Source organism: Thamnophis sirtalis, unplaced genomic scaffold (genome assembly GCF_051295495.1).
Source record: "Thamnophis sirtalis isolate CommonGarterSnake01/CBP01778 unplaced genomic scaffold, rThaSir2_p1.2 scaffold_6, whole genome shotgun sequence".
Lineage (NCBI taxonomy): Eukaryota > Metazoa > Chordata > Lepidosauria > Squamata > Natricidae > Thamnophis > Thamnophis sirtalis.
The window spans coordinates 72667030-72686950 of record NW_028261386.1 but is presented as its reverse complement, the minus strand read 5'-3'; the positions used below and the strand labels follow the sequence as shown (position 1 = coordinate 72686950).

The 19921-nt window shown below is 39.1% G+C and overlaps 1 protein-coding gene across 2 annotated transcripts in view; it reads right to left on the bottom strand.

Annotated features, from left to right (window-relative positions):
* Positions 1 to 8124: 8124 nt before the first annotated feature.
* The window catches only part of FRMD1 (FERM domain containing 1), a 52633-nt gene continuing 40836 nt past the window's right edge, over positions 8125 to 19921 (bottom strand). For both annotated transcript variants that reach the window (XM_087718146.1, XM_087718147.1), the window contains exons 9-14: positions 18311 to 18379; positions 14412 to 14586; positions 12835 to 13170; positions 12585 to 12701; positions 11444 to 11523; positions 8125 to 8889 (exon numbers count right to left, since the gene is read on the bottom strand). In XM_087718146.1, the coding sequence (XP_087574272.1) occupies positions 8602 to 8889; positions 11444 to 11523; positions 12585 to 12701; positions 12835 to 13170; positions 14412 to 14586; positions 18311 to 18379 (1065 nt within the window). In that variant the 3' untranslated portion in view covers positions 8125 to 8601. The remainder of the gene's footprint in view (positions 8890 to 11443; positions 11524 to 12584; positions 12702 to 12834; positions 13171 to 14411; positions 14587 to 18310; positions 18380 to 19921) is intronic.

Below are 19921 nucleotides of genomic sequence, written 5' to 3'. Positions count from 1 at the left end.
ATGCCATGAGTCTAAACTAGTGTTTCTCCATCTCAGCGATTTTAAGATGTGTGGACTTATGTTGGGTGAGGAATGTTGAAGTCCACACAACTTGAAGTTGAGCTTGAGAAAAGTTGCTGATTGAGAAACACTGCTCTAGCTGAAAGGGTGAAAGCTTCAAGTTCTCTTCATTTGGAAGAGAACTTCAAGCTATACTCAGAACATGGAAAAGCTAAGGAGCCAAAGTTAATGGCTTCATAGATATTTCTAGCAAGATCAATCAATTGTATGGATCCATGTCAGACAGTCATACAATACTGTACCATTAATCCACCTTTTGTAACTCGTAATAAAATTATAGCTACAGAAACAGAAATTTACCAGTGTAGTTAGAAGAGGTGTGGGAAATTATGCCAACTTTATGACCTGGGGACTACAACTTCCAGAATTCTGGGAGTTGGAAGTCCACAGGTTGTAAAGTTGCCATAGTTGTCCATCCCTGAGTTAGGCAATAATTGAGTTCTTTGGGGAAAATAGCAAAATGCAGTAAAAGACTACTATAAGGGAACAAAGTAATTTCACTCTGTGATATTAGGGAAAACAAAGCTGAAGGGAAAAATACCTTGCAGGATATTTGAAAGGTAGGCTGGTTATTATTAAAGAAAGATTTGAAACGTGGACTATACTTGCTTGGGGATTAAAAGATAATTCTTTGCACAGCCAATCTATAAAGAAAGATCATGCATCTGTATAATCTGTTGGTTGCTCAAAAGTTTCAGGAAATGAAGATGCCAAAGAATAGCATGGAGAAGAAAAGCTCCAAGGAGGGGAATCTGGGCAGCTATTATCAAAAGTTTGTGGTGTGTTTTCGGATAAATGAATTAGTTCTAACAGCTATTACCACCCACTTCATCAGAAAAAAGGTTTTGTGTGTTTTAGAGCAGGGGTGCCCAACCCCTGGTCGGTGGAGCACTACTGGTCCACGGCATTCCAGAACCAGGCAAACAAGCGAAGCCCCATCCACGGGATGCAGGCAGCACACGAAACCACCACGTCAAAAAGAGAACCTAACTAGTGGATCAGAACTGCAGATGTGCTTAGAAAATCCCAGATTTGTGTATTTTGTAGGTTGAACAAAAACATATCTTTGCATTTGCAGAAATTCATATCTGAATACTTTTATTTGAATTATCCCTGAAATATATTGCTCAGCAAACTAATACATTCAGCAGATACTCACAGATGTCTGCTTTGTTTCATTTTATAATTCTGACATCTCCCTATTTTCATTATTTTTAAGCATATACCTTGTTTCTTCTCATTTCCCAGACAGTATCTGCTTTCTCCCACAAAACTGTGTGTCCAGATCTTATATCACCTTTTTTTCTCTAGCATTGCATTTCAAATTTGGAGCCATTCTATTTCTGATGAGGTGAGGAAAGCACAGGTATGTTTGACCACAAGTCAGCATTAGGCAGATGTTTGCCTTGTGGAAAGAATGTGGACTTCCCCCAGACTGGTTGGATTTGGGGTTTCTATGATTAAATGCTAGGTTTCATAGGGACATTAGCTGATCCAGCAATAACAGTTACATCGCAAGAATGATGATCAAAGAGATTAGCAGGCAAATATTCCCTTGGGGTGAAGTGACCTTGTTTTTTCATTGTTGTTTCGGTGTAGCACACATTTGTGTAGTTTTGGCTACCTTTTATTGTGTAACTAGATGATTGGTGTGGGTTTTTTAAAATAGAAAATATTTCCTTTCATAAAAAGGAAAACATTGGACACAAAAGATGGAGATGTCATAAATATTATTCAGTTTAGACAGCTGGATTTTCTATCTTCTATAGACTATAAGGCATTTTAAAACATAAATCCCATATATCAGTTAAGCTGTACATGAAGTAGAATCTCAGGATTGAAATTAGAAATACGGGTTGTAACTCTTGGATCAAAAGAAAGTTGCGTGATGAGAGTTTTCATTTAAGACTTTGCATCAGTTGAACCCAATTCTCATTTCCTTTCCAAAGCTTTAAAGATTCTGGGGGCACAGTCTAGTCAGAAATAAAACAATGTTATGAGTTTGATAAAAAAAGAATTAAATATTAAACAATGGCACCTGGAAATACTATTAAACTTACTACTGAATCTCATGGTTCTCCACAAGAACTCATCCTCATATTACCTGTGGTTTCGATATTCCTCCTTTGTCCTGTTCATCTCCTCATATCACTTGTGGGAAATCAAGACAAAATCTGGACAGTTTGCACATTTTCCATTCTCACTTATTGCAAAAAACAATAGCACTACTTATACTACAGATATATAACAGCCTTTTTGTAACGTGGCAGTATGTAAAGAAAGAGATTGGGGGGTGGATTTTTTTCATGCACAAATGTGAAAGTTGGCATCATTTATAATCACACAGATACAATAAAAGAATTGTTGCAAAAAATAATTTGAGCAATTGGTGCAGCTAAGATACTGCTTTAACTGGGCACCACAGAATCTTTCTCTGTGCAAGAGAATTTGTAGCAGAAAAGGCTGAGAGTTTGATGCTGTTCATCTGTGTACTAAATTCTTGTTGTCGTGCCTTTTAACTGGGCAAAATGGTGCATCAAAGAGCAACAATTTTTGAAACAAGGTGCTTCAAATGGGCTAATGTACAGAATGTGTCCATAATCTGAAACCCGTGATTCCTGAGGGGATGAAATTTGGACAAGTTATGGCTGTTTCAGTGTTACTAACTGCTGCTGGTGCTGCTGTCATGTGACCATTTTCAAAATTGTGACAGTTTCTGGCAACCACTCACTCCCCCACCCAGCAGCAGCTACTTACCTGACCGCTGGAAAGGAAGGAAAGGGAAATGGGGGAGACTCACAAGGAAATTCAAGGGGAAAACCAGCAGAAAGTCAGAGGTTGCTCCTACTGCCAATGCTTTTTTACCCATTCTGTTTTTCTGTTTAGTTAAGAAAAGGTCTCTAAAACAATGGCCAAACAGGGAACAGGTTGCCTAGTATTCTTTTAAATGTGGAATCATGAAAATAAAACAATGTTAACAGCAGCCTTTGAATGAATGAATGAATGAATGAATGAATGAATGAATGAATGAATGAATGAATGAATGAATGAATGAATGATTTCTTCCTCTGATTGAATGCAGGTAGTCCTTGCCTTATGATCACAATTGAGCCCAAAATTTCTGTTGCTACACAAGGCAGTTAGTTTTGCCCCATTTTACAATCTTTCTTGTCACAGTTGTTAAGTGAATTATTTCAGTTTTTAAGTTAGTAACATGTGTCAGCGCTCAGGCTGCCATCCAGGGGGAACCTGTCCATCACCATGCCTGCTCGGCCATGCTTATATGCCACTAACGCTGCCACATTGATGTAACTCTTTTGCTCGGATGTGGCTAACCAGGAAAGAGGCTATGATGACACTGAGTGGGGGCGTGGCTGAGGGTGTGGGTCATGGTGATTGGTGATGGTAGGTGGGTGTCATCTGGGTGGAGGTGTGGGTGGAGCTGTGTGGGTAACGGTATATATATATATATATATATATATATATATATATATATATATATATGTGTGTGTGTGTGTGTGTGTGTGTGTGTGTGTGTGTGTGTGTGTGTGTGTGTGTGTGCGCGCATGTATGTATGTATGTATGTATGTATGTGATGGTGTTAACCCCACCCAGCTCCACCCACAACTCCACGCAGAACTCCCTGGAAGTTATCAAGAGAACAGAGGGGATGGCCGGTCAGATAGCAGGAATACATCACAGCCCCTTTCCCAGCCTATCACTCGCTTCCATCTAGCCAGTCCAAAGTTGAGGTTAGGTGCCTCCAGTTGATATCACACAGTCTATTAGAGAGGCACTTCCACTAAGCCCTTGGTTCCAGGTGAATCAGCAGACTCTTACCAAAAGAGATGGTTTAGCCTGGAAAGGGCCAAAAATATATGTTCCAACAGAACAACTGATAGCAGTTTTACAGCATTGTCATGATGCACGGGTAGCAGGACATTATGGATTCCTGAAAACATCGCATTTGATGAATCAGCAGTTCTGGTGGCCAAAGATGAAGTGGGATATTGAGGAATATGTTCAGGGTTGTAACATTTGTGCAACTATGAAAAGCCAGCCAGGAAAGCCACATGGCTTGTTACAACAAGTAGCAAAGCCCACTCAGCCCTGGGAAGACATAGCAATGTGGAGCTGCTGGAAAGTAGGGGGAATACCGTTATCTGGACAGTAGTTGATTTGTTCTCAAAACAGGCTCATTTCATTGCCTGTCCAGGGCTTCTGTCAGCTAAAAAATTGGCCAAACAATTCCTAGTACATATTTACTGTGTGCATGGTGTACCTAAATGTATAACTTCAGATCGTGGGGTACAGTTTACTGCTCAATTTTGGTGCAATTTCCTGAAGAGGGTGGGGTCCTCTCAGGGTTTGAGTTCTGCATTCCATCCAGCTACCAATGGCACAGCAGAGAGAACTAGTGCTGCAGTGGAATGGCATCTCCGTTGTTCTGTGCATTACCAGCAAACTGACTGGGCGTGACTACTGCCATTTTCTGAAGTTGCATATAATAATGCAGTACATAGTAGTACTGGGTATACCCCCTACCGTATTGATTTCATGGCTATACCTGAATGTCCTCAAGCCACTGTTGATCTCAGAACTATAAAGAAATGGACAGACTACATGTATCCAGTGTGGGAAAATGTCTGAAAAGCATTGCGGGTTGCAGCAGACACGTGCAAGAGATATGCCGACAAGAAACGCAGTCTACAACCAACGTTTCAGGTCGGGGATAAGGTTTTTTTATCTACCAGGTATATATATATTTAAGGTATATATATATACCTTAAAGTGCCCTGCCGTAAGCTGGGTCCCAAGTTCATAGATCCATTCCCAATCATCAGAGTAATTAATCTGGTCACAGGAGAATTAAAGATGCCTCCCATGTTGGGGAAAACTCACTTGGTGTTTCACGGCAGTTTACTCAAACCGGTGACCACCACTGGGCTGCGTAATCTTCCAACACCATCATCTCTGGTGTAGGTTGATGGTGAACGCCATTATAAAATCGAATATATAGTAGATTCCCATCATTGTCATGGCACTTTACAGTATTTAGTAGTTTGGAAGGGATACCCGTTTACAGATGCATCGTGGGTGAGGTCATCTGAGGTGCGCGCACCACGCCTGATCGCCCGGTTCCATCATCGATACCCTGATAAACCTATAGGGGATACTGTTAATAGCGCTTTTTGTCTTCCAGAATCCTCTCCACTGGTAGGGGGGTGGCATGTCAGCCCTCAGGTTGCCATCCAGGGGAAACCTGTCCATCACTATGCCCACTTGGCCGTGCTTACACATCACTAATGCTGCCACGTTGATGTTGCTTCTCTGATGTCAATTGATCCTGTAGCTGCATGTGGCTCTTCTACTTGGGTGCAACTGCCTACTTTGATTTAACTCTTTTGCTCGGATGCGGCTAACTAGGAAAGAGGCTATGATGACACTGAGAGGGGGTGTGGCTGGGGGTGTGGCTGAGGCTGTGGGTCATGGTGATTGGTGATGGTGGGTGGGTGTCATCTGGGTGAAGTTGTGGGTGGAGTTGGGTGGGGTAATGGTATATATATATATGGGTGATGGTGTTAACTTGGTTAGAACTGACTTGGATTTGATTACCTTTATATGATTGTCATTTAGTGCTGGTTATCACATAGTTTCTTAGATAGAGATAAAAGTTTTTCACCAAACAAACTGAATCTCTGTTTGTGTGCAACGTGAGCGCTAGAACGTGACAACATGATTCTAACGTGAATCTAGCTTCCCCATTAACTTTCCTTGTCAGAAGGTTGCAAAAATTGATCACGTGGCCCTGGGACATTGCAACCATCATAAATAATACCAAGCAACCAAATTTTGATCACCTGACCATGAGGATGCAGCAATGCTCATAAGAGTGAAAAATGGTTATAAGTCACTTTTTTCAGTGCCATTAATAACTTTGAAGTCACTAAATGAAAGGTTGCAAGTTGAAGACTAGCTGTAATATAGGGTCCACATTGCCAAACTGACCATCTCAGATTGTCTTTCAAAACACACATTTCTTTGAGAGAAGATCATTTCCATTGAAAGAAAGAAGTAAAAGGAAAATTCTAACACAATCTAGCACATGCAACGGGATACCATTTATACTTCTTCCAGCCTTATGATTCTATGGCTCTTAGTCATCCATTTCTCCATTATTCAGAATAAAAACTCAAATTTTCTGGAATGGCATTCATATAATTTTAAAAGGCATCACTTGTTTTTTTTTTAAAAAAAATCATGTGGGAAGTCTGGTTTAGACCATGGCTAATGATGCGTGTTTGTATAAAGTGTGGTAATATGGTAGCCTTTTGACCAATGTGGTAGTCTTCTAAACATGTGTGTGTGTGTGTGTGTGTGTGTGTGTGTATGCAGGGGGAGACTTCTCTATCTAATGTGGTCCATAGAGATTCACCATCAAATACATGTTCCCTCAAAAGTACTAAAGGAGAATAAAAATTGGGGCAATAGTGATGAAATCTATGATAATTTGCTCAAATCTACAGGCTGAAATGTTCCCTTCAATGCTCTGCTTTTTAAAATGGTGAACTAAGAGAAAGTCAACTTATTGCTTTGGGGAGTGAAATTCCACCAATTAGGGAGGAGATTGGAAACATATGGGAATATAGGAAAAATGAGGACAAGAGCATATTTTTCTTTTTTCAGAATAGGTTTACTGCCAAGATATAAATGGCCCCTTTGCCCTTCCAACCCCATCCTTGGAATGACAATGTTTTATGACACAGCATTAATATAAGAGGCCACTGAGAGAGGAAAGAACAGCCACCAGCCCTACTTCCCAATTTAGTTTTGGAAAAAAAAAGAGAGATTCAGAACAGACCTGCTGGCATGATGCTATCAGCTCATCGTAAATAGATGGTACAGTTAATGAGCACTGAACTGTCTCTTAGAAGAAACACATGTTCATGTGTAATAACTCACAAAAGTTATGGCAATGTCATCTTTGTGAAATAAATCAAGCATTAGCAAGCCAACGTTTCGTAAGAATGAGTAGTTAAGAGATTCACGAAACATAGTGCCTTTCCTTCCATGTAGAATAATCATCATATAAAAAGTACACCTCGTCCCAAATCATGACATCGGGCCCTCTCAATTCCTGGCAAATAGATGGGGAAGAAATGGGAGGTAGTGACAGATTTTATTTTCCTGGGCTCCAAGATCACCACAAATGGGGACTGCAGACAAGAAATTAAAAGACGCTTGCTCCTGGGAAGGAAAGCTATGGCAAATCTAGACAGCATACTAAAAAGCAGAGACATCACCTGCCAACAAAAGTGTGTATAGTCAAGGCTATGGTTTTCCTAGTTGCAACGTATGGCTGTGAAGAAAGGACCATAAGAAAGGCTGAGCGCCAAAGAATTGAGGTCTTTGAACGATGGTGCTGGAGAAGACTCACTCCTGTGAGTCCCTTGGACTGCAAGGTGATCAAACCAGTCGGTTCTACAGGAGATCAACCCTGACTGCTCTTTAGAAGGCCAGATCCTGAAGATGAAACTCAAGTACTTTGGCCACCTATTGAGAAGGAGGGACTCACTGGAGAAGAGCCTAATGCTGGGAAAGATTGAGGGCAAAAGAAGAAAGGGACAACAGAAAATGAGGTGGCTGGCTGGAGTCACTGAAGCAGTAGGCGTGAACTTAAATGGACTCCAGAGGATGGTAGAGGAGAGGAAGGCCCAGAGGAATGTTGTCCATGGGGTCATGATGGGTCGGACATGACTTCACAACTACAACAACAACAAAGTCCCAAATCAATGAGATGTCAATACTGAATTGTATTATCCTTCAAAACAGGGGGATACTTTTAATATAGCTCTGAGTACCCTTTATATCAATAGCTTAGAACTTTTTAGTCAGTGACCTCATGATCATTTCTACAAAGGGGGCAACATTCGTTTGTATAATTGTTTGTGTTTCTTACATCTATTACACAGATCAGGCCCCTACATATATTACTGCACGTTAGCAAACTTGGACATGCTCCCTACATAGAAGTAAATAAAACAAGGAGAAGCAAAGCCTGAAAACAGTTTTCCCCACATATATTGATTTATTCACATTGAAAATAGGCAAAAAGGTTGTTTATAATTAAAAAAAGTTGGAAGGAGAGTCATGAATTTAACAATAACAACAAAAAAGAACAGTTTATAAAAACAATGGATATTCTATCTTGATGTAGCCTAGGACGATGGAAGTCACAAGCTTTGGTTGATCATTGCTGGCAGTAGACTGCCTTCACAAAAATAGAAATGTTCCCCTAAATTATACATAGTACAACCAGGTGAAGAAAAAGTGTCTGATGCACCATACTCAGGGGAAAGACTTTTAGATTGGACATTCATTATTTGAGGTCCTTTGCCAGCTGTATTCTTAGTGACAAAATGTTCCAATTGGATATAAAATATTAAAAGATATTTATGCACGTACTGTTTTCCAACAGTAGTAATTCAACTGTTTTGCAGAGGTTCTGAAAAGATGGTCCAGGAGGCTTCCGCCATGTGACTATACCACAAATTCTTCTGGGAACTGATCATCTCCCAAGAGATCTAACGACAAGCAGTTCATGGACCTTTTTCCATAGAGGGCTGACTTAGTTTTACAATCGGCTGTTGAATACACACATCCATAGCTGGCTAGCTTATCCTCTAAGGCACAACCAAATGTATAACTGTGAGACGTATCCGAAGACAGCATGGTACTCAGTGGTGGGTGTAGACATTTGCGGAGACGGACGTCATCTAGACTTTGGCTATACTGCTCTGGGGACTTTGCTGCTTTCGGTAGGGAAATCTGCCAATTAAAGAAGAGCACATCTTTTTAAACATTCCGCATTTAGCAAACAGGACATTGTAAATACGTTTGTTTATGTAAATTGCCCCGATTATCCCTCTCATCCAATACTACCAGCATTTCTTTTGTGAAACCTGTCTCATTGAAAAAGCTATGAACTAACTATAAACAATTATGAAATTGCTCAGTGCTCAACAGCTACATTCTAAGTTCCATATGTATCATTCCCGCTGATATATACACTAAACTAAGTGTTAAATAATCTGAATTAAAAAAATTGAGAAACACGTTTAGCAAATCACATGCATGCAACTTGCTATGAGCACTTTTTTTTATCACTGATTTAATATTTTTATTAATATATTGTTAATATAATTTTGTGTGTATTACGTGATCTAACTTGAACATCAGGTACTGACATTTTGATGTTCTGCTGGAGACTCAAATAGTAAAGTCTGGTAAGGTGGACTGTTTTCAGAAAGGGTCAAATAAATATCAACTGCATAAAAAAGATATGGGAGACAGAATTCCAAAATATATGAATTTTCATTTCTGCAGGTTATTTATGAAACTGTAGCAAATAGAACTTCTGTGCACAGGAGAGACCAATACGATTAAGGAAGATTATTCTAATGTTTGCTTTTCTCTTCATTCCTTTTGGATTGTATCCACTAGACCAGGAGTGTCAAACTTGATTTCATTGAGGGCTACATTAGGGATGTATTTGACCTCAGAGGGCTGGGGTGGGCATGGCCAATTCGACGTCACTCATGTTGGGGGCGCCTCTGACGGCCTGAGCGCTCTGCCAGCGAAAATGGGCTCTCAAGTTCCGTTTTTGCCTGTGATGGCTTCCTACAATCCTCTACCAGAGAAAACAGAGCTCAGGAGGACCACCCGCAGCAGTTTTCGCTGGCAGAGGCACCGCGGGCTGGTCCTTTGCTGTTTCCAGGGTGGCCCCACAGACCAGATCTAAGCACCCCGTGGGCCCAATCCAGCCCCAGGGCCTTGAGTTTGACACGCCTGCACTAGACTTTAAATAGACTTTATTTAATGTGTATACAAGGTTTTCACAGTGTAATAAATATAATGATGACAACAACAAAAATAAAAAAAGAAATGGGTCAGATGAAATATCATTTTGTATTCTGTTCTGACCACCCAGAGCTATCATATGAAGTTAGTAGATATCTTGAACAATGAGCTATATCCGAGAAAACCCCAGTTCAAATCCTTTGTAATCTATGAACTTCATAGGATGTTATTTTTTGTCAGTGTAGCTTATCTTTACTGAATTGTTGTAGGACTAAATAGGGTGTCCTTCCTTCCCATATACCTGCAAGGCAATGACTGAAAATATTAATACTGAGAAGCCTTCAATCAAAAGGACTCCAAGCCCTTAACGGTAACTAAGTTATACTTTATATATCTGGACATGCGCCACCAAATCTGAGCATTGTTATAATTCAACAGAAGAGATATGCAACGTTTTATTATATTTACAGAAATGTGCTACAAGACCACAATCTTAACTCCTTGTTTAGCTCTCATTCTATAGTAAAAAGGGATACATAAGATCTTCCCAGGTTAGGCTGTGTCTATGCAGCTGAACAAATTCAGTGTTACACCGTCAGCACTTGATATGTATCAACTGTTTGAAGAATTTCACAATTTAAAGAGAGTGAACTAAGCTACCTAGGATTATTGATTCCAGGGAAATTAATCATTTTTGCCTTTGCTAAGCTGAACTTGACTTCACTTTCATATCTTTGTTGCTCATGTATGTTAGGAAGTGAAACTTGGGAAACATTCTTCACTGAGCACTTTGAGCTCCCCCAATAAACTGAGAATAAATAGCAAATCCCACAAATATGTTCAGTTTCTTTCAGCCACACTTGGAACATACAGTAGCGACATTAACATTAAAGTGAAAAAATATAAGTATATTTCTATCTCTAGGCCAGGTTATTCTTGCTTAAGCATTTCACAGGACTCTACTTTGGAAACTAAATCCAAAAACTAAGACTTTCTATGAATTCTTTGTTTGGGATCGTATCCAGTTTCTAGAATAGGTTACACTAGGTTTTTAGGTGTAGAAATAGATGTGTCACAAATCCAGATTTCCTCCCAAATAAAACGAGTGGATTTCTTTTGTCAGATGGTAGCATTTTAAACTTCTACATTTTATGAGTAACTCTTCTGTAGCTAGGGAATTTTAAAAGTATGATTTCTGGGGGCCAGCCAGGAACAACAGGATGAAATGATGATGCATAAAATGGGCAATGTATGAATTTGGGCAAAAATATTGGAGGTAAGATTTCCCCCCGAAGTAGTTGATGTGAAACATGCTGTTTTCATTTAGATGTGCACTAAAAAACAAACAAAAAAAAAAGGTAAAAAAAGATTTCATTTCTCAGCACTCTGCCATCAACCATCGTGGCACAATTTTGTGATGGTGGCATTCTGGTGGACTCACAGAGGAATTAAAGTGCCAGGGTAGAGCAGAAGAGAAATGAAATGGGATTTAATTTCACTCTTTAATGGATCATGATCTTACCTGATTAAGCGAGTCCGCACTCTGGCCTTTGACCTTTATTACGGTGACATGTACCACAGATAGAGGGTTCTTATTAGTATCTGTGAGGGACAGAGAAGAAACCAGCAGAGTCGGTGACAGTCAAAAATGAAGACAGGTTCTGCAGCTTCCAGAGACAGAGTTGGAGCCAGCTCTCAACATACAAATCAATACAATTGTAATCAAAAGAAAAGATTCAATTCAATGTATGATAAACTCTGGGTTGCGAAAATGAGATCCTAAAATAGTTCAAGCAAGTCAGCCAGAATAGCAAGACTTATTTCTTGCAGAGGAACACCACAGGAGTAGAGATTGTAGATGTCCCATTAAGTGTAAACCTAATTCAAAGCTTGAGTACGTCTACTGTATAAATGGGCCAACGGTGCTTGGTTTTAGTTGGATCTGGATGCATTGATTTCATAGGTATGCCTACATACAGATTAGAATTTGTATTTATTTAAAAAAAAAAACTTCAGTCCAAAAGACAAGCTTTCCAGTAATATGAATCCCCTTGTTTTAGATTACTTCCTGAAGGTAAGGGATGATAAAATAACAATTTTTCACCAATTTTCCCTCCAATATAATTTATACCTACTGGCCAGTCATAATGGTATGCTGCCCAACAGTTCACACATCCAGTCTTATCTAATACACTATGGTACACTAATACTCCCAGGTAAATGCATCGAAGTATTAAACAACAATTTGTAAAGCAAGCTATAGAGAAAGCAAAAATATTATATATTCAAATTGACTTTAAGTTTCTAAGATTCATAAAAAGTGCCGAATGTGTGAATGCTTCGTTTAGCAATTTAGGAACCTCACTGTTTAGAGAAACTGATGAACTTACAACTATTCCTTATGAAATTCAGACCACACAAAATGTTGACCTTGCAGCTTTCTTAATCAACGGTGTGCAAATAAACCTACCCATACATGTCTTCCTTCACTCTTTACATACAAACCCTTCTAGTTCAGTGAAATGAAGCGTCTTACATAAAATTGATCTCATCTGAATAACAGGTAATCCAGCTTGTTTTAGTTAGAATTAAAGAATATCAACATTTTACTAACAGGAGACAACACTGACACATGAAAAAAAATCATGCAAATACCATCTTACCTTGGCACCAAATATCATCTTTTGCCTGACAATCAATAGATTCCTCATGGATCATTTCTTCAAAATGAGATTCATCTGCAGGTAAAGTGTCTGCCTCATCCACAGCCAATTCCACTTCTGGACACAATATAAGCACAGTTAGCAAGAACGCTGCCTTTTTATAAACCCACCTGCCTACCATTTTTCTGCTGTTTCCATCTAGTCTTGGAGACAAAATGGCTACTAGTGATTCTGTCCTTTCACAACTTACCATCATCATGCAAATCATTTTCGGCTTTCTCTTTGCTGCTGCTATGAATTCCAGAGCTACTATAACTGATGTTGGAACTGCAGGATTGCTCCTTCTGATGGATTGGATCCATCCCAAAGGGTTCGTCCACAGACATCTCCATGGAGATGTGTTGTCTCGAGTCAGCCTCAATGCCAGAGGTGTGTGAACTCCCATGGCTGTCAGTAGACTGTCGAGATAGGCGGTTGTTACTCTCACTTCCTCTGCTGCTCCCACTGTCATGCGAATGCTTATCTGATGGATCAAAATCTATCTCCAAAGTATCACTGATGTAGGATTCTCGATACCTCTTTTTCTCTAAAGAAAAGTGTGAAAAAGAAATAAATAAACCGAGTTTTATGTAACAATTAAAGTTAGATAAATACCAAAAGAAATTACAGCCACACGATACCAAAAATGATATAGGAAAAGGAGAAATAAAACCTAGCAACCAAGAACTAGTTTATTTTTAAAAAGGCAATATCCCATATAATATATAGCATTTGTTGCAGTGGCTAGAATGCAGTACTGCAGGCTACTTCTGCTGCCTGCTGGCTGCCTGTGATTTGGCAGTTCAAATCTCACCAGGCTCAAGGTTGACTCAGCCTTCCATCCTTCCGAGGTGGGTAAAATGAGGACCACTTTATTGGGGGCAATATGCTGACTCTGTAAACCTCTTGGAGAGGGATGTAAAGCACTGTAAAGCAGTATATAAGTCTAAGTGTTATTGCTATTGTTCCACATAGCAGTTTTCCTTGCTCTTCATTCAACTATACTTCTTTTGCATAGGGATTATTCCATGTATTGAAATTAATACAAATGGATATTCTTAGAGGAAAAATAAATTGGAAACAGTATGAATGCATCCCTACCAACATGCAACATTTATTCTGAATGTAAGATGTGATCTTTTTTTATGAGAATTTTATGCTTGTTTTGCAGCTGATTAATGTCACTGAATCAATCCGTGATTAATCAGTGATCAATCAATTAATCAGTGATTAATTTGGTACAAGAAACCATTGGTTGCCCCCTAACACCACTTGATGACATAGCCAAGTCTCGTTGTTTCAGCAGAGTAAGGAAGATACTTAGGGACGATTGACATCCTGGTCAGTGTCTTTTTTCACTTTTACCATTGGGCGGAAGACACAGTAGTATAGCCAGCTGGACAAACAGGTTTAAAAACAGCTTTTATCCATGGACTGTCAGACTTCTAAATACAACTACAATCACTCCATGCATGCATGGAAACATGACTGGTTTCTTTCTAATTACTTCTATAAGGACCATTTTCTACATTATTATTCATGTTGTTTTGTATTTTGTTATGGATTACATCAGTAGAGGCTAAATCAATTTCATTATATATATGTACAATGACAATAAAGGTTATTAAATTATTAAATATTGCTCCTGCTTGACTCAACTGGATCAAATAGTGTATGTGGCTTACCAAATAAATATTTACATATTCAACCCAGCCCACCAACCCACCCACTAACCAACTTAATTTCATTTTTTAAAACATTTTTATTGGCAGTATCATTTTCACATACCTTCTGCATCTTCCATTATCTGGATCTGCTTGAGTATAGGTTGGATATTAAGAAACAACCTGTGACTGTTGCTAAGCAGGTGTAGCAAATGCCGAGATCGGAAGGGGCAGCCTGTGTAGTAAACCAACTTACGGGCAGAAGGCAAGCCATCTGGCTGGATCACAAATTTTTTCCCCTAAATTAAAGAAGAAAAAAAGAAAAAGAGAAGAGAGAAGAGGGAAGGAAAAAAGTAAGACTTTGAAGGACACTACAAAGAGTCATAGAAGCTGTGCATTTAAAAAAAAAGGCCTTTACTATGATGAATAATAAAATTAGACTAGAATAGAATTCTTTATTGGCCAAGTGTGATTTGACACACAAGGAATTCGTCTTTGGTGCATATGCTCTCAGTGTACATAAAGAAATATAAAATACATTCACCAAGAATCATAAGATACAACATTTAGTGATAGTCATAGGTTATTAATGCGCAATCAAATCATACTAGGAAACAAACAAAACAATATAAATTGTAAAGATATAATCAACATGGTTATAGTCATAAGTGGGAAGAGATAGGTACTAGAAAGGAAGAGAAGAATAACAGTAATACAGTCTTAGTAGATCATTTGACAGTGTTGTAGGAATTAGTTGTATAGCAGAGTGATGACAGTCGGGGAAAAACTGTCCTTTTGTCTACTTGTTCTGGTGTGCAGTGCCCTATAGTGTCATTGTCAGGCCTGCAATTATATCCCTTTTAGGATTTTTGGCCTGCAACACTTTCTATTATTTTCCTATGCTGTTTCATTCGTGTAATAATTGGGAGGGGGAATAGAAAGGAGTAGAATTGTGGAATGTGTTGTTGTCATTGTCCGCACCTCTGCACCTGGAGGAACCAGCTGGGTGGAGATGCCAGCATGGCCAAAGAAGATTGGACCATGTGATGGATTTATAGGTGTGGGGATAAGATCATGAACTTTCAACTGGAATCCCAGGAAGTTTTCAGATTTGGGATTTTCCACAATCGTTGCCAACATGTCTGTCTTATTAAATTGGATAGCTCTGCCTTGGACTCTGATTTAATTCTGCATGATATTTGGAACACTGACAGTCATTTTGAGGGTAGAAGTTAAAACAATTTATGTCCAAGATGTGAGGGGTCTGTAGATATTTTCACAGCCCTCTTTTTGACTCGTGCAGTATTCAGGTCCTCAACGGAAGGCAGGTTGGTAGCAATTGTTTTTTCTGCAGTTCTAATTATCCTCTGAAGTCTGTATCTGTCTTACTGGCTTGCACAGCCAAACCAGACAGTTATAGAGGTGCAGATGATAGACTCAATAATTCCTCTGTAGAACTGAATCAGCAGCTCTTTGAGCAGTTTGAGTTTCCTGAGTTGGCGCAGAAAGAATATTCTTTGATGTGCTATTTTGATGACATTTTTGATGTTAGGAGTCCATTTTAAGTTTTGAGATATAATAGAACCGAGAAACTTGAAGGTCTCTACTGATGATACTGTGTTGTCTAATATTGTAAGAGGTATTCAGTATTATTGTAAGAGGTTCTAGTATTGAATAAAGTTATCTAGGGATGTTCAAGTACAACTTTTCTTGTTGAATTGTGACTGCTTCCTATCAGTAAGCTTATCATCCTGGTCCCAACATCTTAAAAACTTGGCTTCTTCAGATGTCAAGATCTTTTTAAGATCCAAACTACCCTCAACTATAAAAGGAGCATATTGGCACACAAGCAGGTAAAGAAACTTTGATGGGTTGAGGCTGTATCTTTGCACTATTGTCTGGGAATTTTTTTTTTTTTTTGCTAAATTCAAGCCTTTTCTGGGGTAAAGAATGTACCTCCACTACATACAAGCATTGATTCCTTTATACCAGGGGTAAGCAATGCATGGCTCTGGAGCCGCATGTGGCTCTTTCATCTCTCTGCTGCAGCTCCGTTGCTCAAAATATGCATCACAACAGCCAATGTGTGATACCTGCCGGCACGTGATTTCTTGAGTTTTTTGACCCCTGGTAGGCCAACCATGGATAAATCCAAGAAAAGAAAAGTTTCAGAAGAAAACAGAATGTTTAATTCAACTACATATGCTAGTTCTGTGGCGGCTCAGGAAATAGTCAGGCACGGGAAGGGTTTTGCGGCTCCCGATGTTTTCTTTTCTGTGGGAAACGGGCCCAAATGGCTCTTTGAGTGTTTAAGGTTGCTGATTCCCTGCTTTATACAGTTTCTCTCCGAGATTCCATACAAGCAATTACCTGTCAGTTCAGAGGCAGACAATTGGGTTTCTTGCACCTAGTGATCCTGGAAGGATCTGGCAGGTTCATATGCCAATGGAGAAGCTAGAGGGCTAATCAGAAGGTGACCATCCTCTTGTGATAAGCTTAAAGGAGATTCTATTCTAAGAAAATCATGACTGATTCTTTTTGACTTTGCTGTGGACATGGACCACCATAGTTTTTGCCAGAGCCAGAGCAGCAGGCATATCACATTTCTAGCACTCAGAATTTTCATCCTCTTCACAGAAACATAGTACAGGGGACTTGAAGCACATTACAATTTTGTTACTACTTTTTTCCCAAAGCACTTCAGGCCTGGACAGATTCATTTTTTGGAAACTCTCTATAAGGGAACCGCAAGTTCATTCCGAGCACATTTGGAGAATAGAGAAGGCTCAATGGATCCACCACTACTAATTTCCTAGGTTATTTAATATATGAGATGAAAGAAGTAATAAGTTAGCCATCAGGTTGACCAGTGAAGGATATGTTCTCTAGGTCAGTGGTCACCAACTGGTGGTCTGCAAGAAAATTTTGGTGGGCCGCAGAAAAATTATTTGCATTTTTTTATATTGCACTAAATCAGGGGTCCTCAAACTACAGCCCCTGGAGTGGATACGTGCAATGAATGCTTGTGGTGCTGCAGAGAGTGTCCTCCTTCGGGGTCTTTTTGTACAGGTTGGAGGGGGTAGAAATTCTGACTTGGGGTCTGCTTTGGCCTCCTGGTGCAGGGCTTTGGGCAAAGGCCAGAGGGAAGTGACGCTGGTGGCACTTCCTTGTTCCAGTGGGACTGCATCATGGTCTGGAACTGGCTGACAATCTCAGCCCATTGAGCCTCCAGGCCCTGCACTCCTGCAGGTCTTCCTTCTGCTTGGAAAGCCTATGCTCGTTGTCCTCAGTGAGGTGCTTCTGCTGAGCCTCCTTCTCTGTCATATCCAGTTTGAACTGAGCCAGCTGTTTTGGCAACTCTTTTTCATGATGGCTGCTTAGCTCCAACAACTGCTTCCTCTTGGGGCCCTAAGGAGCCCAGGTGAGCAGGTGAGGAGTGGCTGGGAGGGGTGGGGTGAGTAAAAGCCAGCGAGGCACCCCTTGGTGTGGCCACACCCACCCAGTCACATGACCACCTAGCCACACCTGCCCACCCAATCATTAGGAAGATCATATTAGTGGTCCACGGGATTTTAAATTATGAATTTAGTGGTCCCTGAGGTCCAAAAGGTTGGGGACCCCTGCTCTAGGTTATGTAAAAAGTCTGTTAGCGCTAACCAAAAATTGGGACCATTTTCACTTCAACTTACATATGTGTGCAGTTTTCTTTTCTCCTCCTATGTATTCACTGCCCTCTTTTGGCATTGCTACTTCAATTTATTTTATTTGAATACATTATCATTGCAATTCTATATAGAAGCTCACTTAATTCACTTGGATTAATTCCTGGGCACACGAATAGAGGACTACAGGATTTTATCTTTTATCTATTTCTTTTCTAGAATACACACACATACAGATTCATGTATGTTCATACAAGGACATTTTGTATTTGATTTATATGTGTCTGTTCTTATCCAAGCTTTTAACAAATAACATGATTTAAACTAAAAGTAGGTTTAAGAAGTCATATTTAACACTTACCAAAAATGCAACTTTTCCAATATGTGACCAAGGAAAATCATAAAGTAGTTGACGAACATGGTTTATTTCCTGTAACAATATTAAATGCATGAAAATCCATTTCCCCCCCAAAAAAACATGATTCTAAAATTTGATCCATGCAATATTAAAGGCTTTTTCTGCATCTAAAAAAAGTGCCACAATGACATTTTTACGTTGAATTTCTAAAATCATCTATTAATAGTTTAATATTATGGTGGATTTGCTTTACTTTTGTAAAGCTGGATCATGCAGGATGAATAACAGAAAGAACTGTATTTTTGAAATTTCCATGCTAAAGTTATTGTCAACATTTTAACAAGAACAGTTAAAACTGAGTATCAGTTCTTTACCTGATCTTAATATGAAATTCAGAATGTAAACCTCAGTAAAACGAGGAAAGAAATATTCTGGTGACATTAACTTCATTATATACTATCAACAATACTGAAGCCAAAATTTCCATTAAAATGTCTATTAAAAATCTATCTGGACCAGGGACTTTCCTTGTTTTTACAGATTTAATTTATAACTATCCAAAAGCTCCTTAATTTTCTTTTCAAAGATACTTGAAAAGTATCTTGAAATTCCTTTGACCTTTTCTTTCAAGATACATATGTAATAATTCAATGTTTAGCATATGTTTTGAAAGTATTCAACATACAGTAATTATCACATTTGCAGAGTGTCTATTAATATGAAAAGCTCATCTCACGTTCCTTTTTGAACTAATCAAGGAAATGTAAATCTTTTAATGGTGATACATTAATGGGTATTCTTAACCTCAAGTCATATTAGCAGAATGTGGCTGGATGTAACAGACTGTGCAATTGTTTCTGTGGTTTACTAAGGATAAAGATATTAAAAAATAATCCAGTCAATAACAAATCTTAAAAGGGGTTAAAACAAAAGGCTTATTTTTACTTTGGTGTATTTAAGGTTTATCATATAACTATCTGATTAAATTCAAACATATAATTTGAAAATACACTTCAACTATGTAATCAAAATCATTTAGAATAATATTGTGAGCTAATGTCAGAATAAAAATATAATTAAAATACACAGCTAATGTCATATAGCAGTGATGGCGAACCTTTTTTGCATTGGGGGCCAAAAGCGTGCCCACCTGCATAATTTAAGCCCCCCGTGCCATGCGCCCTGTGCATGCACATGTGATTCCCCCCACTGCCCCATGCATGTGCACATGGCTTTCTTGGAGCCTGGGGAGGGCAAAAAAAACGGCCTCCCCAACTCCCCAATGGAAACAGCCTGTTTTCCAAATTCCAGTGGGCCCGGTTGCTCAATTTTTCGCCCTGTCCATGGTCCAGAGGCTTTGTACACATGCCATAGATTCACCATCACAGTCATATAGTCTACTTTTTAGTGAAACAGATGAACAGAACATCTATAGAAAATTTCTGGCTTATCTTTTATTGGCTAATAATAATTAATAAAATTAATCAAACATTGATGAAATCCCAAATATTTTTAATATCCAAATCTTAAAACAAAAATTTTAGAACCTATCATTTTCTCCTACAATCTCACTGATGAAAAAGAAAGTAACACGAGTACTTGTGAATAGACCGA